This window comes from Peromyscus maniculatus, chromosome 11 (assembly GCF_049852395.1).
Source record: "Peromyscus maniculatus bairdii isolate BWxNUB_F1_BW_parent chromosome 11, HU_Pman_BW_mat_3.1, whole genome shotgun sequence".
Lineage (NCBI taxonomy): Eukaryota > Metazoa > Chordata > Mammalia > Rodentia > Cricetidae > Peromyscus > Peromyscus maniculatus.
This window is the reverse complement of record NC_134862.1, coordinates 33,429,474-33,456,054: the sequence shown is the minus strand read 5'-3', so window position 1 is coordinate 33,456,054 and position 26,581 is coordinate 33,429,474. Positions and strand designations below refer to the sequence as shown.

Genomic DNA, 26,581 nt, shown 5'->3' with positions numbered 1-26,581 from the left:
GTGCTCCAAAGAGCAGGTAACCTCTCCAGTCTGGCCCTGTTTTCTCCACCACACATAGCAGCTCTCTTGGTCCAGCTTCCAGCTTCTTTCCATGCCTGCAGCTTTCCTTGATGGACTTCCCATGACTGTTGTATTGCTGACATCCTAGTGTCTATATTTTTACCATAGGCTTTGTCTTCCTAGCTTCATGCAATGTGTTCTCCACCCACAGTGCATCTTTTCAGAGAATCTGAACCTATAATTTAATACATAAATGCTCTCAGCAGCCTTTTGGAAGCTTTGTGTGTTTGCCTCCATGATCCCTTCATTCTTCCATCTTTCCTATCTATCATCCCAGAAGTCCATTGACAGTAATACCATTTCTTCTGCCAGGTTGACATGTAGCCTGGGCCCCAATGGACCAAAGTTGCTTCTCTCTGCCTTGGTAGCTATTATGGAGTAGGTAACATCTCAGTTCAGAAACTCTCCTTTCAAATGGATTTGTTTTCTTCTAAGTTAGAATTTTTAACTGGTGCACCCTGACTCTTAGGATACCATTCCTATTGTCTATGATTTTGAATTTGCTCAGACATCTTTCCTAGAAGCAAAACATACATTTTTTTTCATTTCTCTTTGTTCTATCCCGCTATAGATATGAATAAAAATAGCAATCAGTAGCCATGCCATAGCCTGAATGTGATGTAGCACAAATCTTAAAAGTTCTTACTAATAAAATCAAACCTGGTGCCAGGTATTGGGGTGAATGCTGGGAGATCAGAGAAGCAGAACAAACCACAGCTTCCTCACCTTGCTAGTACCTCAGCTGATGCTGTTTCCTCAGACTGGAAGCTTCTGTATCCTCATCCAAATAGATCTCAGCTGAACTATTTCTTGAAAGCCTGAATGCTTAACCAGCTCTAGTTCCTGGTTTTCATGCTTTATATACCTTTTTGCTTTCTGCCCTCATTTCCTGGGATTAAAGGCTCACTTTCTGGCATTAAAGGCGTGTGTCACCATGCCTGACTGTTTCCAATGTGGCCTTGAACTCACAGATATCCAGAGGGATTTATGCCTCTGGAGTGCTAGGATTAAAGGCATGAGTGCCACCATTTTTTTGGCCTCTGTATCTAGTGGCTGTTCTGTTCTCTGACCCCAGATAAGATTATTAGGGTGCATAATATTTTGAGGAATACCATACAACCACAATGTGATGTTGTCTTACTATTTCCTCTGCCAAACAATTAGTTCACTTATTAGAAATTCAGCCTCACACAAGTTCTTAGGGCATAGCCAGAACTCAGCCAGATCCTCTGGCCATATGTACAAAAATGGATCTTAGCCTAGTTACTCAGAATTCTTCTTCCCCTTCAAACCCTCACAAGCCAAGCCTCTACTATCCACATTGCTCTTGCAGTCTGGTCTTCCATAGTCCTACTAGGATGGCCTGTTAGGATCTGCTTGAAACAGTCTAGGGCTTTTCTAGTTTAAAGTCCACATCTCTTACACCTTCCTCCTGCAATCCCGCTTCAAAGGCCTGCAAATGACATCATCGTTTATCACAGACCTAGTCCCACTTCTTAGGTCAGGTTTCTATATTAGTTATTTTCCTCATTGCTGCATGAGAATGCCTGCAAAGAGCAGTCTCCAGGATGAAGAGTTTATTTCAACCTGCATTTCAGGGGATATAGTCCACATCCTGATGAGAAGATGTTGTTGTGGGAGCTGACGCTCTTCCTGACACCTGGTCAGAGAGCAAGGATGTTGGAGACCAACCTTGGGCAACTGGGCAAACTGTGTCTTGAACTTTGTGTAAGTTTTCTCTTGCTCCAGCAGGCCTTGAAAAAGAGAAGATGCTCTAGCCAAAACCATGAGACGTGCTTTTAGATAAACTTCCTGGACGGGTGCTTATCGGCCACCTGCAAGGCCGGGGACCAAAGCGACCTCAAGAATTTTCCATTCTCCTCCCCTCTCTTCCCCTGCTCCCCCTCCCTGCCTGAAGCCCCTGCTTTTAAGCCTCAAGCCCCAGCCAATAAACGAGACCTTGACGCAACTCAGACTGACTCTGTCTTTCTTCACGCGCTTGGTCTCCTTTCCCTCTCGCCCCCATTGATTCTCAGGTAGTCCCTCCTTGAGACCCTCGAATAACCTGGCCTGCTGGACGGGTCACAAGGAGATATGAATTCCAATGCTCAGCTAGCTTTTTACATTTGATGTAATTCTAAACCCCTGGAGTGGTGAGTCCTCACAACTTCAGTTAACCTAACCTGGACGATCCCTTGCAGACTTTTACCTCGAAGGCATTTCTAGATCCTGTCAACTTGCCAAACATTATCAACCATCACAGGGGATAGAGTTTAAATAGCCAGAGCAGTTGTTTCAATGTGAAAATCTGGTTGTTTGAGACACATTTCATGAAGCTTTACAACTGAGTCATCTCCTATGTTCCCCTGCTGGGACTATAATGCTTCTACCACATTGAGAGCAAAGTTATGTGAAATGTTTGCTCTTGGCTTTGGGTAGAAGAGGTACAAATTACAGGCTTTTTATCTGAAAAATCTTAAACAAGGATATACTGGTATGGACTGCTTTTTTAAAAATATTTTATTTTTGTGTCTATGGGTGTTTTACTTCGGTATATGGCTGTGCTCTATACATGTGCAGTGGTCATAGAACCCAGATAGATCCTTCGTAACTGGAGTTGCATTTTTGAGTGCCATGTGATGGTGGGAATTGATCAGGGCCCTCTGAAAAAGAATCAAGAACTTTTAACTGCCATCTCTCCAACTCCTGCTATGTATTTCTTTTTGTTATTCAAATTATAGGGAGCAAAGGGATTGGGCCGATATGGCAGCCATGTTTGTTTATGAGTGTTAGAGACTGCAAATGCAAGCATTTGGTTTGGGGAGCAAGACAGCAAAGCTATCCTGTCAAATATTTTCCTTTTCAGGAGCTGATTGAGTTGAATATGTGTTTAGGATAATTGGTGCTTAGAATTCAGTGAGCTGAAAAGAAGGAAAGATTATTTAATCAAGGTACTGTAGAGGCATGTGTAAAGCTGTGTTTTAAGGATGCTTGAAGCATACCTAGAGTAATCTTCCCATGTTAAGGTACTTCACTCATTGATGAGTCACTCATATTTCATTGCCTAATATCAAACAAGGTAAAAGGCAGTTTAGAGATGCCTTTGCTACAGTGTTGCTTATTAATCCAGCAAGAGAAGCTCTGAAAGCCCCAGGCAGATTCTCTGGTGGTTATAAGTCAAACAGTAAGTGTGGAAGAACGTAAGATTCAGAAAACTAGTTCAGAAAGAATGGCTCGAAAGCCAATGAATACAGACAGATATCAAGTGGTTTTGTATTTTTTCATGAGATCTTTGTTCTATATTGAGCTAAAGAATTACACAAGGATTAAAAATGGCAAGTTTTTCCTCTAACGAAATGTAAAGACCAGGAGTAAAAATTTGTGGGCACAACATGGAACTGTATTCACAAGTCTCAAATCCAATTATCCAACAAAATTGACTTTAAAGTAATCAATGTTAAGTGTAGTCCTTATCTGTTCAAGCTTCATTTCCTTCTACTTTGGTTCTAAGAGAAATAATGATTAATATTCCTACCTGTATCCTTAATAAAAAAAATCTCATATCTTACTTAGGGTTACTTCCTGTGAGAGACCACATAGTATGGATTATTTTCTCCCTTCTATTGGCCTAGGACTGTTCACAATAAAAGCACACTCTTAGATTTGCTTTATCTATAGGACCTCAGACATCAGCCATGTTTAAGATTCTCACTGGCATTAAGTATACTCACACTTTCTTGTCTCTGCTACAACCATCATTCACGTCCAGAGCTGTCACCATCACATACTGTAACTGTGTGCCTATTGAATATCAACTATATGTTGCTTTCTCCTCCTTGTCTCTGGGAATTGGTCACTTTTCTGATTTCTGTCTCTATCATTTTGCCTCATTAAAGTATTTAATTTATGTGAAATTTAAAAAAAAGAAGAAAAAATAAAGAAAAAAAGATTCTACTTTGTGTATGCTTTCTGAGATGGAAACTACTTTGAGGATTTGGGGGCTATATTTATCTCTATGATGCAAAAGGAATGTGTGCAAGGGTATAGAATTGGCTAACAGTGCAGTAAATGTCTATGGAGACATGTTTGTTGAGGGCATGCTATTTAGTTCTTCTTACCAGTCTATGGTGATTTGCTCATGAAAATAAAGGAGTCTGGAGTAGGTCTATCAAGGGGAAGAATAATGAGTGCGAGGGGAGTAAAGTTATTTAATCAAATCCACAGTCACTGAGCACAGGAAAACAGGAGATTGGATCAGTAAGTAAGACCAAACAAGGAACACACATAGCCTGTCTTGCTTTTACAATTTGGGGGAGGAAGGAATGGAAGAGATGAAAAGAATAGAAAATACACCATGAATGCTTCATCTTAAAGTGAATATGTCATTTGCTCTTCATGGATACAATGTTTATAAACAAAGTTAATACTATCAAGAAGCAGTTTATTGGCAGTTGATTGCAGAAATGAAGGAGGGCTGTGGGGTATTTTTTTTTTGATTGGTGATTGATGTAGGAGGGGGAAGACCTAGTCTACTGTAGGTGGTGCCACTATATGGATTGTTCACTGGCAAATCTGAGAGAGGCAATTCCACAATAGAAATCACCTCTTCCCAGCTACACATAGTTATGTGTCAAGTTGATAAAAATTAACCAACAAATATGTACAAAAATAGCCATCTAAAAGCAAAATAATTATTTCAAATAAAAACTATCTTCTAAAGTTCTCCAAATGGATTGGATGGTATGATAATAGCCTTGGTGGTTTTGATCTGTGCTCATACAAAACTAGTAAAATACCAGAGAAAGGATTCTCTGACCCAAGTGGGATGTAGTTGAGTGGGAATCATATGGAGACAGAGGACTGGAAAGAGGCCTGAGTCTGCAGAAGGGTAGTTCTGTGTGGATTAACTTAGCATTGTGAAGTGATGGTAAATCAGCAGCTCTTGTAATCTAAACACTCCATTGTAGATAAAGAAGGATGGCTTCCTTTGGAAGCTGGAGGGTGTTGATTCTGCCTCCTTCCTTTCAAAATGGGTGGCAGATTGCCTATATTTTAATTAATTTCCATTTGTTATGCTATGAAAAGGAGTAGCCTTCTCACTAACCCTGTGTTCATTGCACAATGAAGCATGTGTTAGGCAGGTTTCCTGATACTTCCATGGGATTAATGTGAGCCAAGTGCAGAAATCTGCTGGGGTTATTGAAGGCTGACAATGGTGGTTCTAATGTGTGTTTATTATACACATTTTCTCCCTTACAGATATTTCATTATCTTGATGCATTTGCCAATTATGAATGTCTTTGTTGTTGCAGATACAGATGTGGTATATAAAACTGACAGTGGACACGTCATTAAATTGAACACAGAAACAAACGCTACCACATTGTTATTGGAAAACTCCACTTTTGTAAGTAATGAATAATTGGTGATGCATTTCAGTGCTCATCAACAACCTCTCTATTAGTACTTAAGTATCTGTAACCCAACTCTAGTACCTGTGGAGCATCTCAGGTAGGGAGTTGGGACTGGGATATCATAAGATATGGATAAAATGCTTTCCCCATCTGTTCCATCTTCTCCTCTAACAGGTGGTTTCAGTGTTTTCTATGGTAATGCCTTGTTTCCCCTGGCACATTTGTTGTAGAGGTGTCTTTTCTTGTCAAATGTTTGTTTTTTATACTGTAGTCAGGGATAGGTGACAGTGGCTCTGGGGTTTATTACAGGGGCCTCTTTCATTGTTCTGTGTGATTGTTTTTTTTTTTCTTTAATAATAACCGTGCTGGTTTAGTTACAGTACTATACGATAATTTGAGAACAGGTACCACAATACGTCTAGCATCTTTCTTGCTGTTTAATATTGCCATGCTATTGCTGATCTTTGTGTTTATAAGAACATTAGGTTTGCTTTTTCTTCTAGTCTTTTGGAGAATTCATTGGAATTCCTGTACTGATTGCATCAAATGTGTAGATTGTTTTGGGTAATGTAGTCATTTTTTAAAATATTAATCTTAACTATCAATTAGTACAGGTTTAGCGTCTTTTTATTACTTTCTTCCATACATTGAAGGTTTATTGTAGCAGTCTTTCACCCCCTGAAGTTACTTTATTATACATTCTATTTCTTGTTAAGTTAGTCTATTTCTCTCCCCAACCCTCCTGTGTGTGAGTGTGTGTGTGTGTGTGTGCGTGTGTGTGTGTGTGTGTGTGTGTGTGTGTAGGACAAAGATTGACATCTGATGTCTTCTTTCTCAATTGTTTTTCACATTATATTTGAGATGAGTTCCCTTAGCTGAACCCAGAGCTCACCAGTTTGCTATCCTGGATAGCCAGGAAGCTCCGGAAATCAATCTGCTTTCTTCTAGCCCTGAAATTACCAGTGTGCACTGTCACGTGCAACTTTTTACATGGATATTAGGAATCTAAATTCAGGGCCTCATATTTGCAAGGGAAACATTTTAGCAACCAAGCAATCTACCTTGTTAAATAGGTTCATCAAATCTAAGTATTTTCTCACATAGATTTTAAAGCCTTTTAAGTATCAGATTTTGTCACCAGCAATAGGAATAACAATAGGAATAAGAATTAAAAACTCTTCCTTATTTATTCTGATTTTATTTTCTTGTGTCACTGCTATAATTGACTTTTGATCATAACATTGAGTGAGGCTGGGAAAAATAGTTTTGTTTTGTTTGTTTTTTTCTGATTTTAGAGGAAATGCTTTCAGTTTCCCCATTTGGCATAGAGTTAGGTATCATCTTATATATGGCCTTTTTATGTTGAAGTACATTCCTTCTACTCCTGGTTTCTTCAGGGATGTTATCATGAAACAGCTTGCCAAAACTTTGTCTAATATTTTTCTGTATGAGCTGATCTTGTGATTTTTGTCTCTGATGTGTGGCATTTCGTTTACCCATTTGCATATTGCTGAACTAATCTTGAAACCTTAGAATGAAAGTTACTTGGTCGTGGTATATTGTTCTAGTTTTCTGTCTATTGTTGTGATAAAGTACCATGACCTAAAGCAACTTAAAGGAGCAAGGGGTTCGTTCTCCTTACAATACTAGGTGACAATTTCTCATTAAAGAAAGTTAAGGAAGAGCTCAAGGAAGAACTAAAGCTTGGACTGATTGCTACTCTATACATCACTGCCCAAGGAAATCACTTCATAGCCAAAGTTAGCTAGGAAACCCAAGGGTGCTGCTGGCTGGCTAGAAAGCAAACCTATGCTTAGCTAAAATTTACATATACAGTGCATGACCACCTTCCTATGGAATGGTGATTCTCAGAGTGGGCTGGAACCACCCACATATCAATTAACAATCAAGACAGTCTTTCACAGCCTGGCCCACATACTATCTTGATGTATGTGGCTTACCTTTCAGGTGTTTCTAGGTTATGAATGTTGACACTTAAAACCAACCAGGACATGTATGATCTTAGGAATGCATTTGTGAATTTGTTTTGCAGATGTTTTATTGGAAAAATTTTATCTATATTTAGATGGTAAATTGGACTATAAATTTTTATGTTGCATCTTATATAATTTTGTGTAATTTTCTCTTTATAGAATGTATTTAGGGATGTTATTTTTCTTTGTGTTTTATGATACATCTCCTCTGTGTTACCACTTAAAGCTTTCTTAAGATCCAGCAGTGAACTTTCTTGTTCCTTGGCTTTGCTTTGCTGCAAGGCAATTATTTATGCTTGAATCTCATTGATTGCTGTGCATACTTTTATAATTGATGGGGTCTGTCTGGTTAGTTTCATTGTCATCTTGATACCTCCTAGAGACCCTGGGGAAGAGGGAACATCTTGCAAAGGATTACTATCACCATCAGATTGGTCTGTGGGCTTGTCAAACATTTTGATTGATGTTTGATGTGGGAGGTGCCAGCCCATTATGGGTGTGGCTTAGTTAGAGTTTTCATTGCTGTGAAGAGACATCATGACCACAGCAATTCGTATAAAGAAAACATTTAATTGAGGTGACAGCTTACGGTTTCACAGATTTAGTCCATTATCATTATGGTGGGGAGCATGGCATGTAGGCAGACAGTGCTACCTACATCTTTTTAGAGGGCAACAGCTAGTAGAATGACACACTGGGTGACATCTTGAGCATTAGTGAGACCTCAAAGCTCGCCTCCACAGTGACACACTTCCTCGAGAAAGAGCACACCTACTCCAACAAGGCTACCCCTTTTAATAGCCCTACTCCCTATGAGATTATGAGGGTTGATTACATTTAAACTACCAAAGGGTGGTACTGGATTATATACTAAAGGAGGCTTAGCGGTTAAGAGCATTGAATGCTTTTCCAGAGGAACTGGGTTTCATTTCAATCATCTACATGGTGGCTTCAACTGTGTAACTCCAGTTACAGGGGATTTGATGTCCTCTTCTCCCGTTAGTATGCACTAGGCTGTACTTGATTCTCTGGCATACATGCATGTAGACAAAATACCTACATACAAGATAAACTTTTTTTAAGAAGAGGCTGAACAAACCATGGAGACAAAGCCATTAAGTAACTGACAGTTATAGCCATTAAGTAACTGACAGTTATAAATGTGTGTGTGTGTGTGTGTGTGTGTGTGTGTGTGTGTGTGTGTGTGTAAATAATTGAGTCATTAGGAAAAATGAAGTGGCTAGCAGCACACAGAGAGCATGAAGACCTGTTTTTCATCCCTGCTGGGACCCACATGGTGTTAGGAGAGAACTTACTCTTGCAAGTTGTCCTCTGACCTCCACATATCTGACATCCACATATGTAAGAACATTCACAAATATACACACAAAATAATAAAATTACAATAAAGTTAGTAAATAAGAAAGAATAATGACATTTTTGCTTTAAGATAATAAAACAATTCCTACTTATCTGTGGATCCCACTCTTCATAGAACACAGGGGAGAGAGAAATTATATAAAAGGCATTGTCTACTGTCTAAGAGAATGAACCTCCTTTGGGAAGATAATGTCAACCTTCATGAAAGATTATAGAAAGAATCATAAGGCAGCCTTTAGCATTTTTTCACCAGGTGAAGGACCACTGGTCTGCAGGGACATGAGTGAAGGTACAAGATCCATTGAGAGACTGTATAATAGTGGAAAGAAAGCTCTCCATAGGATAAGACAGTAATAAGGAAGAGGGGATTGGTCATGGTAAGGGTATGATCATGAAGTCCAAAGTGAAGTCAGTGTGGTTGATATTCTGTAGCATTCCTCTAGGAAACAAAGATCATACACATTTTCAGTGTTTTCTTTCCCTGTAGGTAACCTTTGGAAGGAGTTTGTTGTCACCCAGTCAAATTTGTGAGGTTAGGTCTTGAGCTCCAGTGTGGGAATATTCTTGTGTGGGACTGATTACTGGTAGTTGTGTTGCCTAGTTTACATGAATGAAATATTTATTTTTATCATAAATTGTTTTTATTTCCTTTATAATTTTTAGTTATTTTTTAGGGCCCTTAACATCCCAAGAAAAAACTTTTGAGTTTATCATTGTATCATCCCAAGTCTTGTGTTGTTAGTGCATAGTACTTCATTTCTTCATGTGATAATTAATTAGTGCGCACTCTTCCATCTCACGTTATTAATATTTGCTATATGTGCTAATCAATTAGTGCATAGTATTCCATCTCATTTCGTTATTATATCCTCTGTGTGATAACTAATTAGTACATAGTATTCCATCTCACCTCATTAATATATATTCCACTGGTTAGTTAATTAGTGCATAGTATTCCATCTCAGCTCATTAATATATCCTCCATGTGCTAATTAATGAAGTTTAACTATGCTTGTGACTTACTCTTTTAAAATTCTTGTTATGTCTATTCCTATTCTCCTCTTTTACCTGCAAATCTTAGCACAGCCACATTCAGCAAATGTTGAAATTACTATTAGTCTATGATGCAGAGGGTCCTTAAATGCATAAGTGACACAATCCAGTTCAACAGTTTATGACTCACAGCAGGGTTAGAATGCAATGGAGATAAGGGAGAAAAGTAAAAGTTAGGAAAAAGGAAACCAATGTTTAGCTGCAACTAGTTAACCAAAACTTGAGAGACAGGAAACAAAAAGCAAGGTACATAGATATAGTTTCAAAAGATATTTTTAAAACCATTTTCTTCCAACACTAAGATAGTATTGTTAAGGACAATTCGGTTTTTATAGTTCTATTAGGTTAATATTTTGATTTAGCATCTCTCCTAAGTCATTTTATTAAAAAGAATTTATTAGAACTAAGAAGTAATTTCTTTGTGTAATGAGAAATGTTTTACTTGTAGTTGTAAATAATCATGATAATAATTATAACTGAAAGGGCTTCTAATAAAATGAAAAGTTTTCTAATAAAATAGTAGCAAACCATTTGAGAAACTTTATTGATAAATATTATTTCCAGTGCATAGCAGAATAGTCTGAGGCTTAGAATACATGTTACACTAAAATATGGCAAGTTATCTAGTTTTAAAAAGCCTTTTTAACTTTTATTCTGGTGTCTATGTGTATGCCATGAGTGTTCATTGTTCATGGAGCTCAGAAGATACCATTAGATCTCCTGGAGCTAGTGTCATAGGTAGTTGTGAGCTGCCTTATGTGGATGTTGGGAACCCAACTTTTGTCCCCTCTTCAAGAGCAGCAAGAGTGTGTCACACCCATATCATGTCAAGCTCCTGATTTTCTTTTAAAATTAAGACAATTTGATACCACTTTTTCCTTCCATATTTTAAACATATCTTAAATATGATTACTGGTTATTTTAAGTTGTGTAATGTAATGGTGGGTTGAGGAATCTGAGTCAGAATAATATTGGGCATAGCTGTTAAAAATACATAATTTCCATAAATTAATGGCCCCATGGCATTCTTTGTGAGTTGAGGTAGGTGAAACTCTAAGGAAGAAGAGTCCTGAAAATTTACCACTCCCTAAATATTAGGATGAAAAAGTTTTAGCTCCAAAACTCTTCCTAACCAGTCTAGTTATTTATAAGTGTTATTTCTAGAGCCAGAACTAATTCATACAAAAGATCACACAGAGCAACATGACAAACATAACCTATGTGTTGGCTGTGATCTTATTATTGACAATGTGAGCATTGGCAGTAGTCTTACACAAACAAACAAAAGCCATATGTCATTCTGTCCAATCACTTTCAGAAATTAAAAAGGGCTTGGAAATATATATGTATCCAAGTTTCATGTACCTAAATGTTAAGAGGGTTCCTACTATAGAAAGTAATAACCAAGAGATGAGTGTATGCATTTTAACCTTTCAAAATATATTTTAAGGGGCTAGAGGGACAGATCAGTGATTTAGAGCACTTGCTACTCTTCCAGAGGACCCAGGTTTATTTCCCAGCACCCATATCTGGTGGCTTACAACCCTCTGTATCTCCAGCCTCAGGGAATACAATACTTCTGGCCTCTGTAAATACCAGTACTTGTGTGTAATACCCACCTACAGACACACATACTAATAATGCATAATTAAAACAATGAAAATAAGTCTTTTTTTTGTTTTTTTGTTTTTTTTTGTTTTTTGTTTTTTGTTTTTTGTTTTTCGAGACAGGGTTTCTCTGTGTAGCTTTGCGCCTTTCCTAGAACTCACTTTGTAGCCCAGGCTGGCCTCGAACTCACAGAGATTCGCCTGCCTCTGCCTCCCGAGTGCTGGGATTAAAGGCGTGCGCCACCACCGCCCGGCTGAAAATAAGTCTTAAAATACATGTTTAAATAAATTCATTAAAATTAATCTCAATATGAAATAAAGTCATATGTTGGAAGAGAATGTATTCCAAGAAAAATTGTAGCTAGACAGACTTGGTTCAACTGTCTATTGACTATTACAAAAATAGTAACACAGACTAAATCTAGTGAGTGTGTATTTCTTTTGGAGCATATAAATGGGATCAGTCTACATTAAGGCTCTTGGCTTATAAACTTTCATAATGGTTATGATGTTCTTTATTGTGTTCTTTGCTGTGCCATTGTGAATACAAGATGAATTATGATACAGTTTTCAGAATGATGAACATAAAAGGGGAAAATCAGTGTTGGAAGTTTTGTTTGTCTCCATACACATCTTGTGCACACATTTATTTTTAAATTTTATTTTAAAATATGAGAAGATACTTCATTGTCTCCATGTATTTCAAGGACAGTATGTTATAGCTTGGTCAGAGTTATACACAAATGCCTCCCTTTGAGGAGAATGAGGCTAAAATATATCCAAATATTCCACCCTAAATTATCATTAAGAATAACCTAGAGGATAAATTCTGCAAAGGTATCACTCACCAGGACAATGCAGTTGGAGTTATTCTCAAGGGCAGATAAGATGAATCATTTGGTAAAGAGACATGCATGCAAGAATGCAAACCTGAGTTCTGTCCTTAGGACCTGTATAAAATGGAAAGGAGAACTGACTTCACAGGGCTGTCTTCTGTCCTCCACACAGATGCTATGTCACAGTCACCCCAACGTACATCTCTCTCTCTCTCATATAATAATAATAATAATAATAATAATAATAATAATAAAATACATTTAAATGAAAGCATTATTAATAGTGTCCATTGTTACTAATAAACCCAGCAAATAAATACATTTGAACATCTTCCTTTGATCAAACCAAGAGGTTGGAATGAATGTCATTTTCCTTTATTAGACAAAACATGCTTAAACATTTAAATGAGAGCTTAGGACTCCTTCTTCTTAATGTTATCCTGGAGACGTGCAGTAATACTTAGACTTCCAACAACTGCCTTCGTGTAGGTCTTCCTTTGGTCCATCTGAGGCTGAAGGTGTACATCAGGTAAGAGCTGGATGATAACATGAGTCAGAATCTGCCATTGCTTTGAATATTGACCTCCTGAGAAGCCAGCATTCTAATATGTAGCCACACCAGTCAATTTGGAGCAATCTGATACTATATTTAGACACCTTTGGCCATCTGATGGCTGGTTCAGGCTTTCATTTCATTTCTGAATAATTTCACATATGGCTAACTCCAAGTCATGGAAAGCTAATTAAAACTTTTAAAGAATGTTCATTGGAGAAAGTTTAACTTAGACAGGAAAGTAAGTTTTTAGATTTATTGCACAGTTGGGTGACCACAGTTAATGATAATGTGTATTTTGGAAGTATGGAGAATATATTTCTAATGTCTGACTGCCAAGACTAACAGATAAGTTGGCTTAAAATCATGTTAAGTGTCTTGATTTAGTCTTTGCATAATATTCATGTAGAATAATTGTGTAATAGCATATATGTGTAGTCTTTCTACTAAGTAAGATAATGATAATATATGAACATGATCACTTGTACCTGTAATCCAGGACTCAAGACCTTAAGAAAGGAAAAGTAGAATAAATTCTAGGTCAGCCTGAGATACAGAATGAGACCCTGTTTCAGAAAGAAAGATAAAATCAATAATTTTAATAAAATGAAATTAAAAGCTAATATTAATTATGCAGTCATATATCCAATTGTATATTCATTTATGGTGATTTAGGCAAACAAAATACATTTTCAAGAGACAATTGAGAGTTCTGAAGCTGGTAATGTGACCTCTCCCTCTCTTTTGGCCCTTGGGAATGTTCAAACTCTGTAGCTAAGTGATGCAGAACCCTGTGTGGGGTCGGGGAGGGTGGATTATGAAACCTCCTAGTGCAAAAAACACATACATTTTGAAAGCATAGTGGAAACACAGTAAATTAATATTGACTCTGCTTGTGAGACACATGAGTTCAAGGAGGCTCTGGATTTTGGCAAGCACAGATTGATAACAGCAGTCCATCATACTGTCACAAAGCTTTCTCAGCTCCCGCAACTGTTTATCAAGAAATTGAGGCTTAGGAAAACAGACATCTAGAGCAGCCCTGAGAGGAAGGGAAAAAATAGCTTGACTCCTTATCCAGTGTCATTTCTAACACACCCAAAATCTCTTCCAAAGGCTTGTTTGTTTGTGTTTTTTGGAGACAGAGTTTCCTTGGATAGTCCTGACTGTCCAGGAACTCACTTTGTAGACCAGGCTAGACTCATCCACCTCCTCTGCCTCCCAAGTACTGGGATTAAAGGTGTTTGACACCACTGCTCAGCTTTCAAAGTCATTTTAAAAAAGTCTAAGATATAAAAGAAATGTTGTTTGGTATTTTAGTTTTTCTTATTTATTATTGTTTTTGTTCTTTTTAATACACAATTACACAAATGAAGCTCTCTATATGCCTAGCACTGAGCGCTATCATTCAAGAACACTGGGGGAACTGTAGCACAGTTAGTTCCCACTCTTAATAGTTTATAACATAAGGAAAATAATTTTTTTAAGACTTAATTTTTGTTTAATGTGTATAGGCATTTTGCCAGGATGTATGTCTCTGCATTACCTGAGGAAACCAAAATCCCTGAAACTGGAGTTATATATGATTGTTAACCACCATGTAGGTGCTGGGAATTGAACTCAGGGCCTTTGGAATAGCAGCCAGTGCTCTTAGCATCTTAGCAACTGAGTCACCTTTCCATCAGCCAAGAAAACGTTGTGACCTTTTTGTTTGACTGGTTATTTGTTGTTGTTTTTAAAAAATAAATTGCCATAAATACTTTAACAAACACCAGAAAATGTGCTTTAATTACACACACACACACACACACACACACACACACACACACACACACACACCTCTGTTAGGTAGATCAATATTAGCTACCTAGAGGATTAACAGGTGACAAACAGACTACAGATGATAGATAGATAGATAGATAGATAGATAGATAGATAGATAGATAGATAGATAGATAGATAGATAGATAGCAGTAGGTAGGTAGATAGATGGATGGATAGATAGATAGATAGATAGATAGATAGATAGATAGATAGATAGATAGATAGATAGATGTAGATCTACTTGCAGGTGTCTAATAATTGAACTATGTGTTTTAGCACCATCTAATCAGGAAAATATGACCACACACATTTAAGAGAAAAAGAGCAATGTGTGGTTTTAATTATTTAATTTGCCTTAATTTGACCAAATTGGATTTTTATCATAATTTAAATGTCTCAATCTCTACTACCCATGCCACAATTATTTCTTTCCAAATAACATTGAGTTTTGTGTGTGATCTCTTTCTATCTCACTTTCTCTGTATCTCAATCTGTGCTCTCCATCTCTTTTCTCTCTGTCTTTTTTTCTCTCTCTCTTTCATTCTCACAACCACACATATACACAAACACACACAGACATGAACACTACCCCTCTCCCACCACTCTGTAATATTTATCACTGTTCATCTTCACTCCATGTCTCTTTCCCATTTCCCTGTGTTGATCTGAAACAAATGATCTAGTTTAAATATGAGGTTTAGCCTGGTATAGATGCCCATGTCTGTCAAAACCTATTCAGCCTGGGCTGCTTAGTGGGTTTTCGGCCAGTCTAGGCTACAGAGTTGTTTCTGCTTTGAAGCAATGGAATGTACCTTCAGTTCACTTCTTCTGCCCACAGATGCCACACATTTGCCTTGCTCTGCCTATGGCTTCTGAGGTGTAAGGTTTGGCAGCACGTTAGCCCACATTCCTGCATCGTAGCATCTCAGACAGAAAGTTCCTTTAGTTCTAAGCAACTCAACATGAGAGTCTTACCCTTATTGAACTGAAAATTCTCCCTTTTTTGTCCAAAGGTAGCACTTTTATAGCTACCTTCAAATATATTCAGTGGCCTGCATCACAGTTATTGAGCAATGAGATCTTTATTAGATAAAATTAGAGATACCTGAACCCAGGTGTAATTATTACTTTGCTATTGTTGTCATAAAATACCTTGGCGAAAGCAACTTCAGAAAGAAAAGGTTTGTTTGGGCTGTAGTTTCAAAGGCATAGAGTCAGAGAAGCATGGCAACAGAAATAAGCTGGCTGGTAGCATTTTATCCTTACATAGTGTCTTAGTTAGGGTTTCTATTGCTGTGAAAAGACACCATGACCATAGCAACTCTTACAAATGTAAACATTAATTGTGGTGGCTCCCTTACAGTTCAGAGGTTTAGTCCATTATTATCATGGCAAGGAGTATGGCAGTAGGCAGAGGGACATGATGCTAGAGAGGTAGCTGAGAGTTCTACATCTTGACTCACAGGCTACAGGAAGTGGTCTGTCTCACTGGGTGTGGCTTGAGCATATATGAGACCTCAAACCCACCTCCATAGTAACCCACTTCCTCCAACAAGACCACACTCACTCTAATAAGGCCACACCTCTTAATAGTGCCACTCCTTTTGGGGGGCATTTTCTTTCAAACCACCACATACAGGAAATAGGAGAAAGAAATTTGGACTACTCTATATACCCTCAATATCTGCCACAAGTGACCCACTTTTCCCAACAAGATTCCACTTTCCATAACCTTCCCAAACAGCAGCAATAAGTAGAGAACAGATAATCAAATACACAAGGCTATGAGGTACCTTTCTCATTCACACATCAATGCCAAGCATCTAGACATTTGAACAGTCAGTCTTATAACCAAGATATCTGATAAGAGTAACAGTGGATAACATGCACAGCATGGATTAATTTCACAGAGGATGAGCGACATTTTTCATGGGATGGAAAAATATAGTATGAGATGTTTCCTTGTTATGTAAAATGGAAAATAAACAGACTTTTAATTCAGTACTTTCCTATTTCTGGAAATTTCCACTTAAGATTTTTTTTCTTGAGTATGGGTAAATGAAAAAAAAATAAATTTCTATTTCAATAATTTAGTAAAAAGCTTGCAGATCTTAGATGTCTGTTAGCCAGTTCCACACTTTTTTTTGCAGATCTCTGTGTTCAAATTATTTGCCTATTTTAAACTGGTGTATTGTATTTTTATTGTTTCTTTATGTATTAGAAATGCAGATTTCTTATTTGATAATGTCTGTAGTTTAATTTAAAAAGAATATGTGTGTCTGTGTTGCTCTTGCATGTATTTCTGTGTATCACGTGTGTGTAGTGTTTATGGGGTCAGAAGAGAACAACAGCAGCTCCCCTGAAACAGGAGTTACAGACTTGTCATTGCTTGGAATCTAATAATGACACGGTCCCTCTGGAAGAGCAGTCAGTGCTCTTAACTGCTGAGATTATCTCTCCAGCTCCTGCTTCTATATTATTGTCTAAAATATATGTGTTTTATTAAATATATTAAATATCTACTTCAGTAGTACACACACACAAATCCCTCCATCCCTCCATTACATCTCTCTCCTCTGTATGTTTGCTTCCAGCGCTGTCATATATATATAACCACACACAACCAATACTACTTTATAATTAGTGACTATGCAACTATTATCTATAATCAATAGTAGGGATTTATATAAAAGTGTTTTCTGCTTTTCATAAGTCCATGTAGTCATCTTCTGTAATTTATTTTGCATCTTCCTATGGCTGAAGCTGCTGTCCTGTGTCCTCTTTGCCTCCATCCCAGAGTCTCACCCAGGGAGGGTCTGATGGCCATGGGTACTCTGATGCTCTGCATATCTGGAAAACCCCTACTATCCCCATTCCTGAACTCTGCTTTTCTCAGGGAAGAGTTCTTTGTAAATAGTATTTTTCATTAATGCTTAACAAAAGTAGGGCATTTCCCATAGGGCTTAAATGGCTTCTTAGTCGATGACTCTCACAGGGATTCCATATATGTGATGTCATTTTCTCTTCCTATTTTCATGATTACCTTTCTGTTTGTTTGTTTTTTTCATATGATTCTCACAAAGTCTATTTTAGTTTTTTTTTTAATCAGTTCTGAATTTGTTGACCCTCTTGAAGAGGACAATGAACATTCATTAATGGGAAAATAATTGTCACAAGTTTTTGAAATTTGTCTTTGCTCCTTTTTCTTTCTCATCTCTGTCTCAAGACTTTTTAGTCCATTTTATACCCTATAATATTCTTTAATTATTTGTTGAACTCTAGAACTCAATACAATAATTCTTTATGATATTTAATGTTTTCTCCATAATGAATACAATCACATTTCCATTCTGAAATAAAATTACTTAAATGTTGCCATCTTGAGTACCTTGTGTCATCATCATCATCATCGTTGTCTTAGTAAAGGTTTCTATGTTTGTGAAGAGACACTGTGACAACAGCAATTCTTATAAAGGACAGCATTTAATTGAAGTGGCGGCTTATAGTTCAGAGGTTTAATCCATTATCATCATGTTGGGGAGCATGGCAGTATGCAGGCAGATATGTGCTGGAGAAGAAACAGTTACATGTTGATATGCAAATAACAGTAATTAGACTGTCTCACTGGGCATGGCTTGAGCACATATGAGACCTTAAAGCCCGCCTCCACAGTGACACACTTCTTCCAACAAGACCACATCTACTCTAACAAAGTGATATCTCCTAATGTTGCTACTCCCTTTGGTGGCCATTTTCTTTCCAACCACTATAAGCATCATTATCATTATCACTTAGCTCTATCATAATCATCATCACCATCAATCACCATTACCAGTTACTCTGTCTGAATTAGCATTGTCAGCTTTATCTATCCTAAAGTTATATGAGAGAAAAATCTTGATTGAGGAATTTCCTAATTCAGATTGAATGATGGGCATGTCTGAGAGGGGACTTATCTTGATTATTAATTGCTGCAGGAAGGCCCATCCCAATGTGAGTGGTACGATTTCTAGGGAAGTGATCCTGTAGAAGAAAGCAAGTTACATGCAAGCCTGTGTGTGAGCCAGCAACATCATTCTTCTTCCAGTTTCTCAATTATTTTCTTGGCTATGAGTGAATTTTGTCAGATGCAGTCCTGCCTATAATAACCACCATACCTGATTTTGAGTTCCTGCTTTAAATTCCTGCCCTGACATTGTTCAGTGATGGACTGTGACCTGGAAGTGTAAGATCAATAAAACCTTTCCTCCTCTAAGTTGCTTTTGGTCAGAGTGTTTCATCACAGCAGCAGCGAGGAAATTAGAATTGACTCTTGAGTTAACTGACTCATTGGAACCTCCTCAACTACTTTTTCAGAAAATCAACAGACTGAGTGACATGAGATAGGAGAAACTGAGGAGAATCCCACCTAGTATCAGTTCCACACTATGACTTTACAAAGCTTTTATAGCCTTTTTTAAAACTCCTGGAGTATATTCATATTATTTTTTAAAATTTGTATTACTGTTTCAATATGCCTCTTAGAACACATATGTTGTAAATCTGTTTATCTTGGCAGTACAGGGGAATGAACCTATGGCCTCTGGTATACTATGCAAATGTTCTAGCACTGTTAGAGTCACGGCTTAAATCTATTTTTGTTAGTGCACCAATGATTGCATTCTTTTTCTATTAAGAAGCATAAAAAGAAAACAAAAGTGTCTGAGGGAAAATATGCCTCTGGTATGTAGCATTGACTTAAGCAAAATGTCAAGGGAGAAAAATGCCCAAGTTAAATAAATAATTTTATTGCAATATTTTTTTAAGAAATCATTGCATTACATTTTAAGAAATTGTGAAGAGCATTTTTACCTAAAGAAGTATAATTATAAGCAGTGGAGAATGAGTAAGGAGATGGACTTGATTATAAACAAAGACGCCTGTGGTGATATTGTGTTTTCCAAAATATTGTGCACCCTAATAAATTTACCTGGGGTCAGAGAACAGAAAAGCCACTAGATACAGAGGCCAGAAAATGATGGTTGCACACCTTTAATTCTAGCATTCTGAAGGCAGAGATCTATTCGGATCTCTGTGAGTTCAAAGCCACACTGGAAACAGCCAGGCATGGTGACTCATGTCTTTAATCCCAGGAAGTGAAGGCAGAAAGCAGAAAAGTATATGAGGCGTGAAAACCAGGAACTAGGTTTGGTTAAACTTTTAGACTTTTGAGCAACAGTTCAGCTGAGATTCATTCTGGATGAGGACTCAGAGGCTTCCAGTCTGAGGAAACAGGATAAGCTGAGGAATTGGCAAAGTGAGGTGGCTGTGGCTTGTTCTGCTTCTCTGATCTTCCAGCAATCACCCCAATACCTTGCTCCAGGTTTGTTTTTATTAATAAGACCTTCTAATGATTCATGTTACAGAGGCTAGACTGGTGTCAATTGTAAAGGGGAAAAAAAAACTCACTCAGAATCTTACTGTGTTACTTATAAAGAAAATGTTCTCTTGTGCGTGTGCAGATTAACTACACATTTGCATACAGCTTTTATGGTAGTTCCTAAGTCAACCCAAAGAAAACAGATAATATTCACTGCAAGCCCATTATTTCAAAAAACAAAGGACCCATTTGTATAATTCACAAATTAATCAGGGTCTATTTTTATTTGTGTTTCTTTTTTTTATTTTCATTGTTTTATTACACACAACTTCACCCATGATTAATATGTATTACTTATAAATGTAACAGTGACGAGGGTGGTTGGTTTTTGCCTAGGATGGTAGAATGCTTTCTTAGCATGCACGAAGCCCTAGTTCCATATACAGCACCATATAAACCAGGCATGGGGCATTTTCTGGCAATCCCAGTCATTGGGAGGTAGAGGCAGCCAGATCTGAAGTTCAGTTCATCTTCAGATACATAGTAAATTTGAGGCTAGCCTGGGATACATGACAATCTGTCTTTAACAATTCAGAATGAAGAACTGGTTGGAGTTTCTAGTTTAGGGGCTCAAAGTACTTGTTTTATAAATCTGATTTTGAACCACAAAACATTTCAATCTTCACAGGAAGATGTTCAGCACAATTGGTCAAATATATTGGTCTGAATATATAATAGAAATGTTTTCCTTGTGGTCCCTTAGTACTCCTTTTTGAAGGTACTTTTGTGAATATCTATACCTGTCCATGATAGTTCATCTGTGTCTAACTTTATAGGTTTAAATATGTACAATCTCCCAAGATATACACACTCATGTGTAGATATGCACATTATGTTGTGTCTTTGTATATAGTGGTATTACCAGTTTCCACTATTTGGCACAAGCATTCCTTTCTACCTTCTCCCTTTCTCCAACTCCCTCTCTCTTTCTCGGGGTCTCATCTATTCCATGCGTACCTTAAACTCACTATGTAGCCAAGGATGACCTTGAACTCTTGATCTTGCTTCTACCTTCTGATGGCTGGGATTACAAGTATATACTATTACAGTCAATTTATGACATGTTGGGGATAGAAACCAGGGCTTCTTGCCTAATAGTCAAGCACTCTATCAAATGAACTAGACCTTCTATCTGTGTACATTTAGTAATATAATTTACATGTATGATTTTTAAAATATTTTTCCTTTTAGTAGCATTCAAAGACTGAGTCAAATTACCTTGTGTGATGTATTATCATTTCTTTATTTACTTATTACACGTCTTTTTCAAACAAAATAATGTTGTATACCATTTTTTGAAATGTATTTGTAGGGTCAATTCATAGCAGAGTTATTGACAAACAAAAGGAAAGGTGAACTAGAAATTCAGTGTGTAATATCAAAATGCATTGACCACACACCTAAAAATAGCATATCCTATTTCCTGTTACTGATGTCTCTGCAGTGATAGACTTTCCCATGATCATTTGACTGACGGAATGTGATTTCACTGTGGCAGTGAATTAAATTCATTTAATTGTGAGATTGAATCACAAATTCTACATACTGTGATGATTTTTCTAAGTTCTCAGGGGTAAGACTTCCATATTGGATACTATATTTTATACTGTTATTAGACATTTTAATTTATTCTGAAACTCATTAAAATCCTTCATTCACTAGAAAGTTAAAAAGTGTCTGTGATCTGGAATGATGGTTCAATAGTTAAGAATCCTTATTACTCTTATAGAGGACATGTGTATGGTTCCTAGCACTCACATTGGGCAGGTCACAACCATATATAACTCCCAGAGATCCAATCTACTCTTCTGTGTTTTGTGGACACAATACACTGTGGTATGTGCACACACAGAGACACGCATACATAAAAGTAATATTTAGACACATGAAATTATTGCCTGTAATTTAATTCTCATAGTAGGTCTGTAACTGTCATTTGTTGCTATAAAAAAATGGAAGGAATTGTAGATAAAAATCTATAGTAAATTAATTAGGCTACCTGTCTCTGGTTGTTTGAATATAATTGACCACCATACTCTCATAGGGAGTAGCACTATCAGGAGGTGGGGCTTTGATGATTCCTATGCTCAGGATACTGCCCAGTGTCACAGTTGACTTCCTGTTGCCTGCAAGCCAAAATATAGCCATCACCACATCTGCCTGCATGCAAACGTGCTCCCTGACATGATAATGGAGTGAATGTCTAAAACTCTAAGCAGGCAGCCCCAATTAAATGTTTTCTTTGTAAGAGTTGTTATGGTGTCTCTTCACAGAAATAGGAAACCCTAAGACAGGTACCAGGAGTGGGATATTGCTGTGATAGGTCAGAGCATGTGTTTGTTTGTAGGAATTTGGACTTTAGTGCTTTGGGTTAGGAAAGCAGTGGAATGCTTTAAGAACTTAATGGGGCATATTGGTAGGAACATGGAAGACAGTGGTACTGAGTGTGATTTGATGAACTGTGTGTGTGTGGGGGGGAGGGCTAACTCAAGAAGTTTCAGAGCAAAAGAATTTTAGTTTGTTGCCTAGAAATCATTCTTGTGATATTTTGGTGAAGAAAGTGGCTGCCTTTTACCCTTCTCCAAAAAGTCTGCCTAAGACTAAAGTGAACAGAGTTGGATTAATTCCATTGGCAGAAGAAGTCTCAAAACAGCCTAGTGTAGATGCTGTCATGTGGTGTCTAGTGGTAACCCTATTGAAGGTTTATAATGAAAAGGAGAAAACTTGGTTGGGCAGTGGTGGTGCACGCCTTTAATCCCAGCACTCAGAAGGTAGAGGCAGGCAGATCTCTGTGAGTTAGAGATCAGCCTGGTCTACAAAGCAAGTTCCAGGACAGGCTCCAAAGCTACACAGAGAAACCCTATCTTGAAGAAGAAAAAAAGAAAGAAAGAAAGAAAGAAGAAAGAAAGAAAGAAAGAAAGAAAGAAAGAAAGAAAGAAAGAAAGAAAGAAAAAGAAACAAAGAAAGAAGGAAAGAAAGAAAGAAAGAAAGAAAGAAAGAAAGAAAGAAAGAAAGAAAGAAGAGGGAGGGAGGGAGGAAGCAAGGAAGGAAGAGAGAGAGGAAGGAAGGAAGGAAGGAAAAAAGAAAAAGAGAACGAAAGAGAGAAGGAAGGAAGAAAGGAAGGAAGGGAGGAAAGGAGGGAGGGAGGGAGGGATGAAGGAAGGAAGGAAGGAAGGAAGGAAGGAAGGAAGGAAGGAAGGAAGGAAGGAAGGAAGGAAGGAAGGAAAAAAGAAAAGGAGCAAACTGAGCAGCATAAATTGCAAAATGAAAATTTTAGGGAGAAAAAGATCATCAGGAAGTAGAATAGAGCTAAATTTTGTGTTTAAGGAGATAAACAGATTAAGAAATGAAATATAGGGAGTGGTGACCTTTGATCAAGGTCACAGTGAGCTAAGTCTCTAACTTGTGGAAAGAAACTAAATAAAACTTTAGAGCCGGTATTGTGGGGCATACCTTGGATCCTAGCACTGGGAAGGCAGAGGCTGGTGGATCTCTAAGTTTGAGGACACCTTGGTCTACAGAACAAGTTTTAGGACAGCCAAGCTTGGGCAATGAAATGCAAAAAGCTGGTAAAGATGTAATTGAAAGAGGGGGCCATGTTTCAGCCTCGCTAAGCAGCAGAACATGACAGCTTTGGCCACATGGTTCTCATTTAAGTTAAGGAAAGAATAAATGGATTATGGATTTTGCCTTCATGCCTAAAGAAAGTTGCTGAGGCCAGACAGAAGTCAGGGGTGTCCCTGAATGAAGCCCTAGTAGAGAGGTCATTGCATGAAACTGTTAAGTTGAAGATGTTAGAGATGCCCAAGTTATGGGATACCTGCCAAGGAGAGCTGCTAACAGGGAATGGAACCATCCCAAAATAAAGAAGTATGTTGCAGTCAACAGATATAAATGAAGCTGAAAATCTGAAGAGCATTTTGACATCAGATATGGAGATAAAGAGTTTGTCCAGCTTGTTTTTGGTCTTGCTTTGGTCCAGTATTTTCTCATTGTATTCCTTTCCCTACATTTTGGAATGGCAATGCATGTCCTGTGCCATTATATGTTGGAAGTATGTGATCTGTCTTTTTATTTTATAGGGTATTACAGTTAAGAGATAGTATGAATCTCAGAAGAGACTTTGAATTTTGGACTTTTGAACATTGTTGAGACTGTGACAGACTATGGGAAATTTGAAGTTGGACTAAATGCACTTTGTATTATGATATTGTTACAAGCTTATGTGGACCAGGGAGTGCAATGTGGTAGTTTGAATGTAATTGGCATGCATGATATCATAGGAAATGGAACTATTATGAGGTGTAGCTTTGCTGAAGTGGGTATGACCTTGTTGGAAAAAGTGTGTCACTGTGGGGACAGATTTGAGGATTCCTATTCTCAGGGAACCACTCAGTGTCTTAGTTGACATCCTGCTGCCTGCAAGCCAAGATGTAGACAGCGCTGTGTCTGCCTGCAGGCCATCATGCTTCCCAACATGATGACAATGGAATGAAACTCTAAAACTTTAAGCAAGCCAATCCAATTAAATATTTCCTTATAAGAGTTGCCATAGTCATGATGTCTCTTCACAGCAATAAAAAACCCTATCTAAGACACTGTCTGACTCAAGTATATCTCTGAGAAGTATTTGGCAATGCAACCCTTAAATGTTTCCTCAGCTTTGCTAACAAAATAAACTTAAAAATAATAAAATTTAAAACCATAGAAGCTAAGTAGCTTAATCAAACCTTGGGCTTCATTTGAGCCAGGATATTTAAGAACAGGAAGACAGAGATTAATCTTACCATTTGTCTATTTCATAAGATGGCAAAGCTATTCTCTCTTTCTGACAAGAGAAGAAAAGGAAGAAATGCCTTTCAGCTCTGCACCTTTTGCAAACTTAGTAGGAAGAAGTTGAAGTTATAGGTATCAACAACTCTCTCTCTCTCTCTCTCTCTCTCTCTCTCTCTCTCTCTCTCTCTCTCTCTCTCTCTTTCTCTCTCTCTCTCACACACACACACATTCACACACTCCATATATGCAAATTTTTTCTAACTCAAACACTCATAACTGGGACCATCGATAGTGAATTATGAATAGAGTAGTCTTATCCCTCCCTGCTAAAGCATTAGCTGCTAATGGATTCTGGCTGAAGAGCAATTATTGTCTTCAGTTGTGCACCCTACAGCATGCCACTGGTCTCCACTAGATAGTTAAAACCCATGGTCACATAGATAATAATGTTTAATCTTAATGGATCTAAAAAATGAACATTTGAAAGAGAATAGTAGGAAAGAGAGGTGTCAAGAGGGGTAGAAGGGGCATTAGTGATGGTGAGAGGATAAAGTATTCATAATACACTTCATACTTTAATCAAATTGTCATATAACAAATTCAATTAACAAAATCTTTTTAATAAAGAAATTTCTACAGAATGCAAGAATTGCAGTAATTTGCTATTAGACAAATGCAGTCCAAATATCTTATTTATTGAGCATCATTTCAGAAATGCTATAAAGCATTGTAGTAAAAAAAAAAGATCCAGAATTTATAGTATTCCCAAAACTTTTACAGTCTCTAAAATCATACATGCATACATGTACACACACACACACACACACACACACACACACACACACACACACACACACACACCACAATTTTTCCTGTATCTGTGGTATAGGCATTCATGTATGTAGCTGCACTTGCTGTTGCGTGTAGATGTGGAGCCAAAGTTTAACACTGGTGTCTTCCCCAATTGCCTGCCATCTTTTGTGGTTTTGAGACAGCATTTCTAGAGTCTGGAGCTAGTCACTTCAGCTAGACTAACTGGCCATTGAACCTTTGATGCCCCTGTTTTCTCCTCACAAGTGTACATCAAAAAAACTGGCTTTTACATAGGTACCGGTGATCTGTACTCAGAGTCTTGCTCTTGTGCAGTAGGCACATTATCCACTGAACCAGCTCCTTACTCTCTTTCTGTGGACTCTATTATCCAATGTACTTGTACTTGAATGTAACAGAGCAATTTAGGAGAGAAATATATTTGAAATATATTAAGCATTAAGATAATTTGAAAAGTCATTAGAGCAGCACAAACTGAATTTCAAAAAAAAATTTACATAAATATGCAAGTCACACTATTCCTGTCTCTCTTCAACCAGAGCCTCTGGAGTTTGTCAACACTTTCTGGTAGTGAAATGCTGGCACATTTCCCTTCAAAGTCACCCTGCCTGCTCTACTTAAGCTATTGATAGAGTTCAGTGGCCAATAAGTTTTACCTTCTGTTAAAAATAAAAATTGTGTAGTATAGTATATGGTCTATGATCTAAATCAATAGAACATTATTATGGATGTTTATGTTCATTGAGCAGTGGAGATCTATGTGAAATATCTCTCATGGGTATCTGGGTACAGATTTACTATTCTGAAAAACAGAACACTTAGCCATGGAGCTGG

The 26,581-nt window shown here is 37.5% G+C and overlaps 1 protein-coding gene across 2 annotated transcripts in view; it reads left to right on the top strand.

Moving 5' to 3' along the window:
* Positions 1-26,581, top strand: part of Dpp10 (dipeptidyl peptidase like 10) — a 720,356-nt gene that overhangs the window by 340,159 nt on the left and 353,616 nt on the right. The window contains exon 4 of one of the 2 annotated variants that reach the window (XM_006980956.4): positions 5,373-5,467. The exons of the other annotated variant lie outside the window; for it this stretch is intronic. Coding sequence (XP_006981018.1) covers positions 5,373-5,467 — 95 coding nt within the window. The remainder of the gene's footprint in view (positions 1-5,372; positions 5,468-26,581) is intronic. 2 annotated transcript variants of the gene reach the window in all.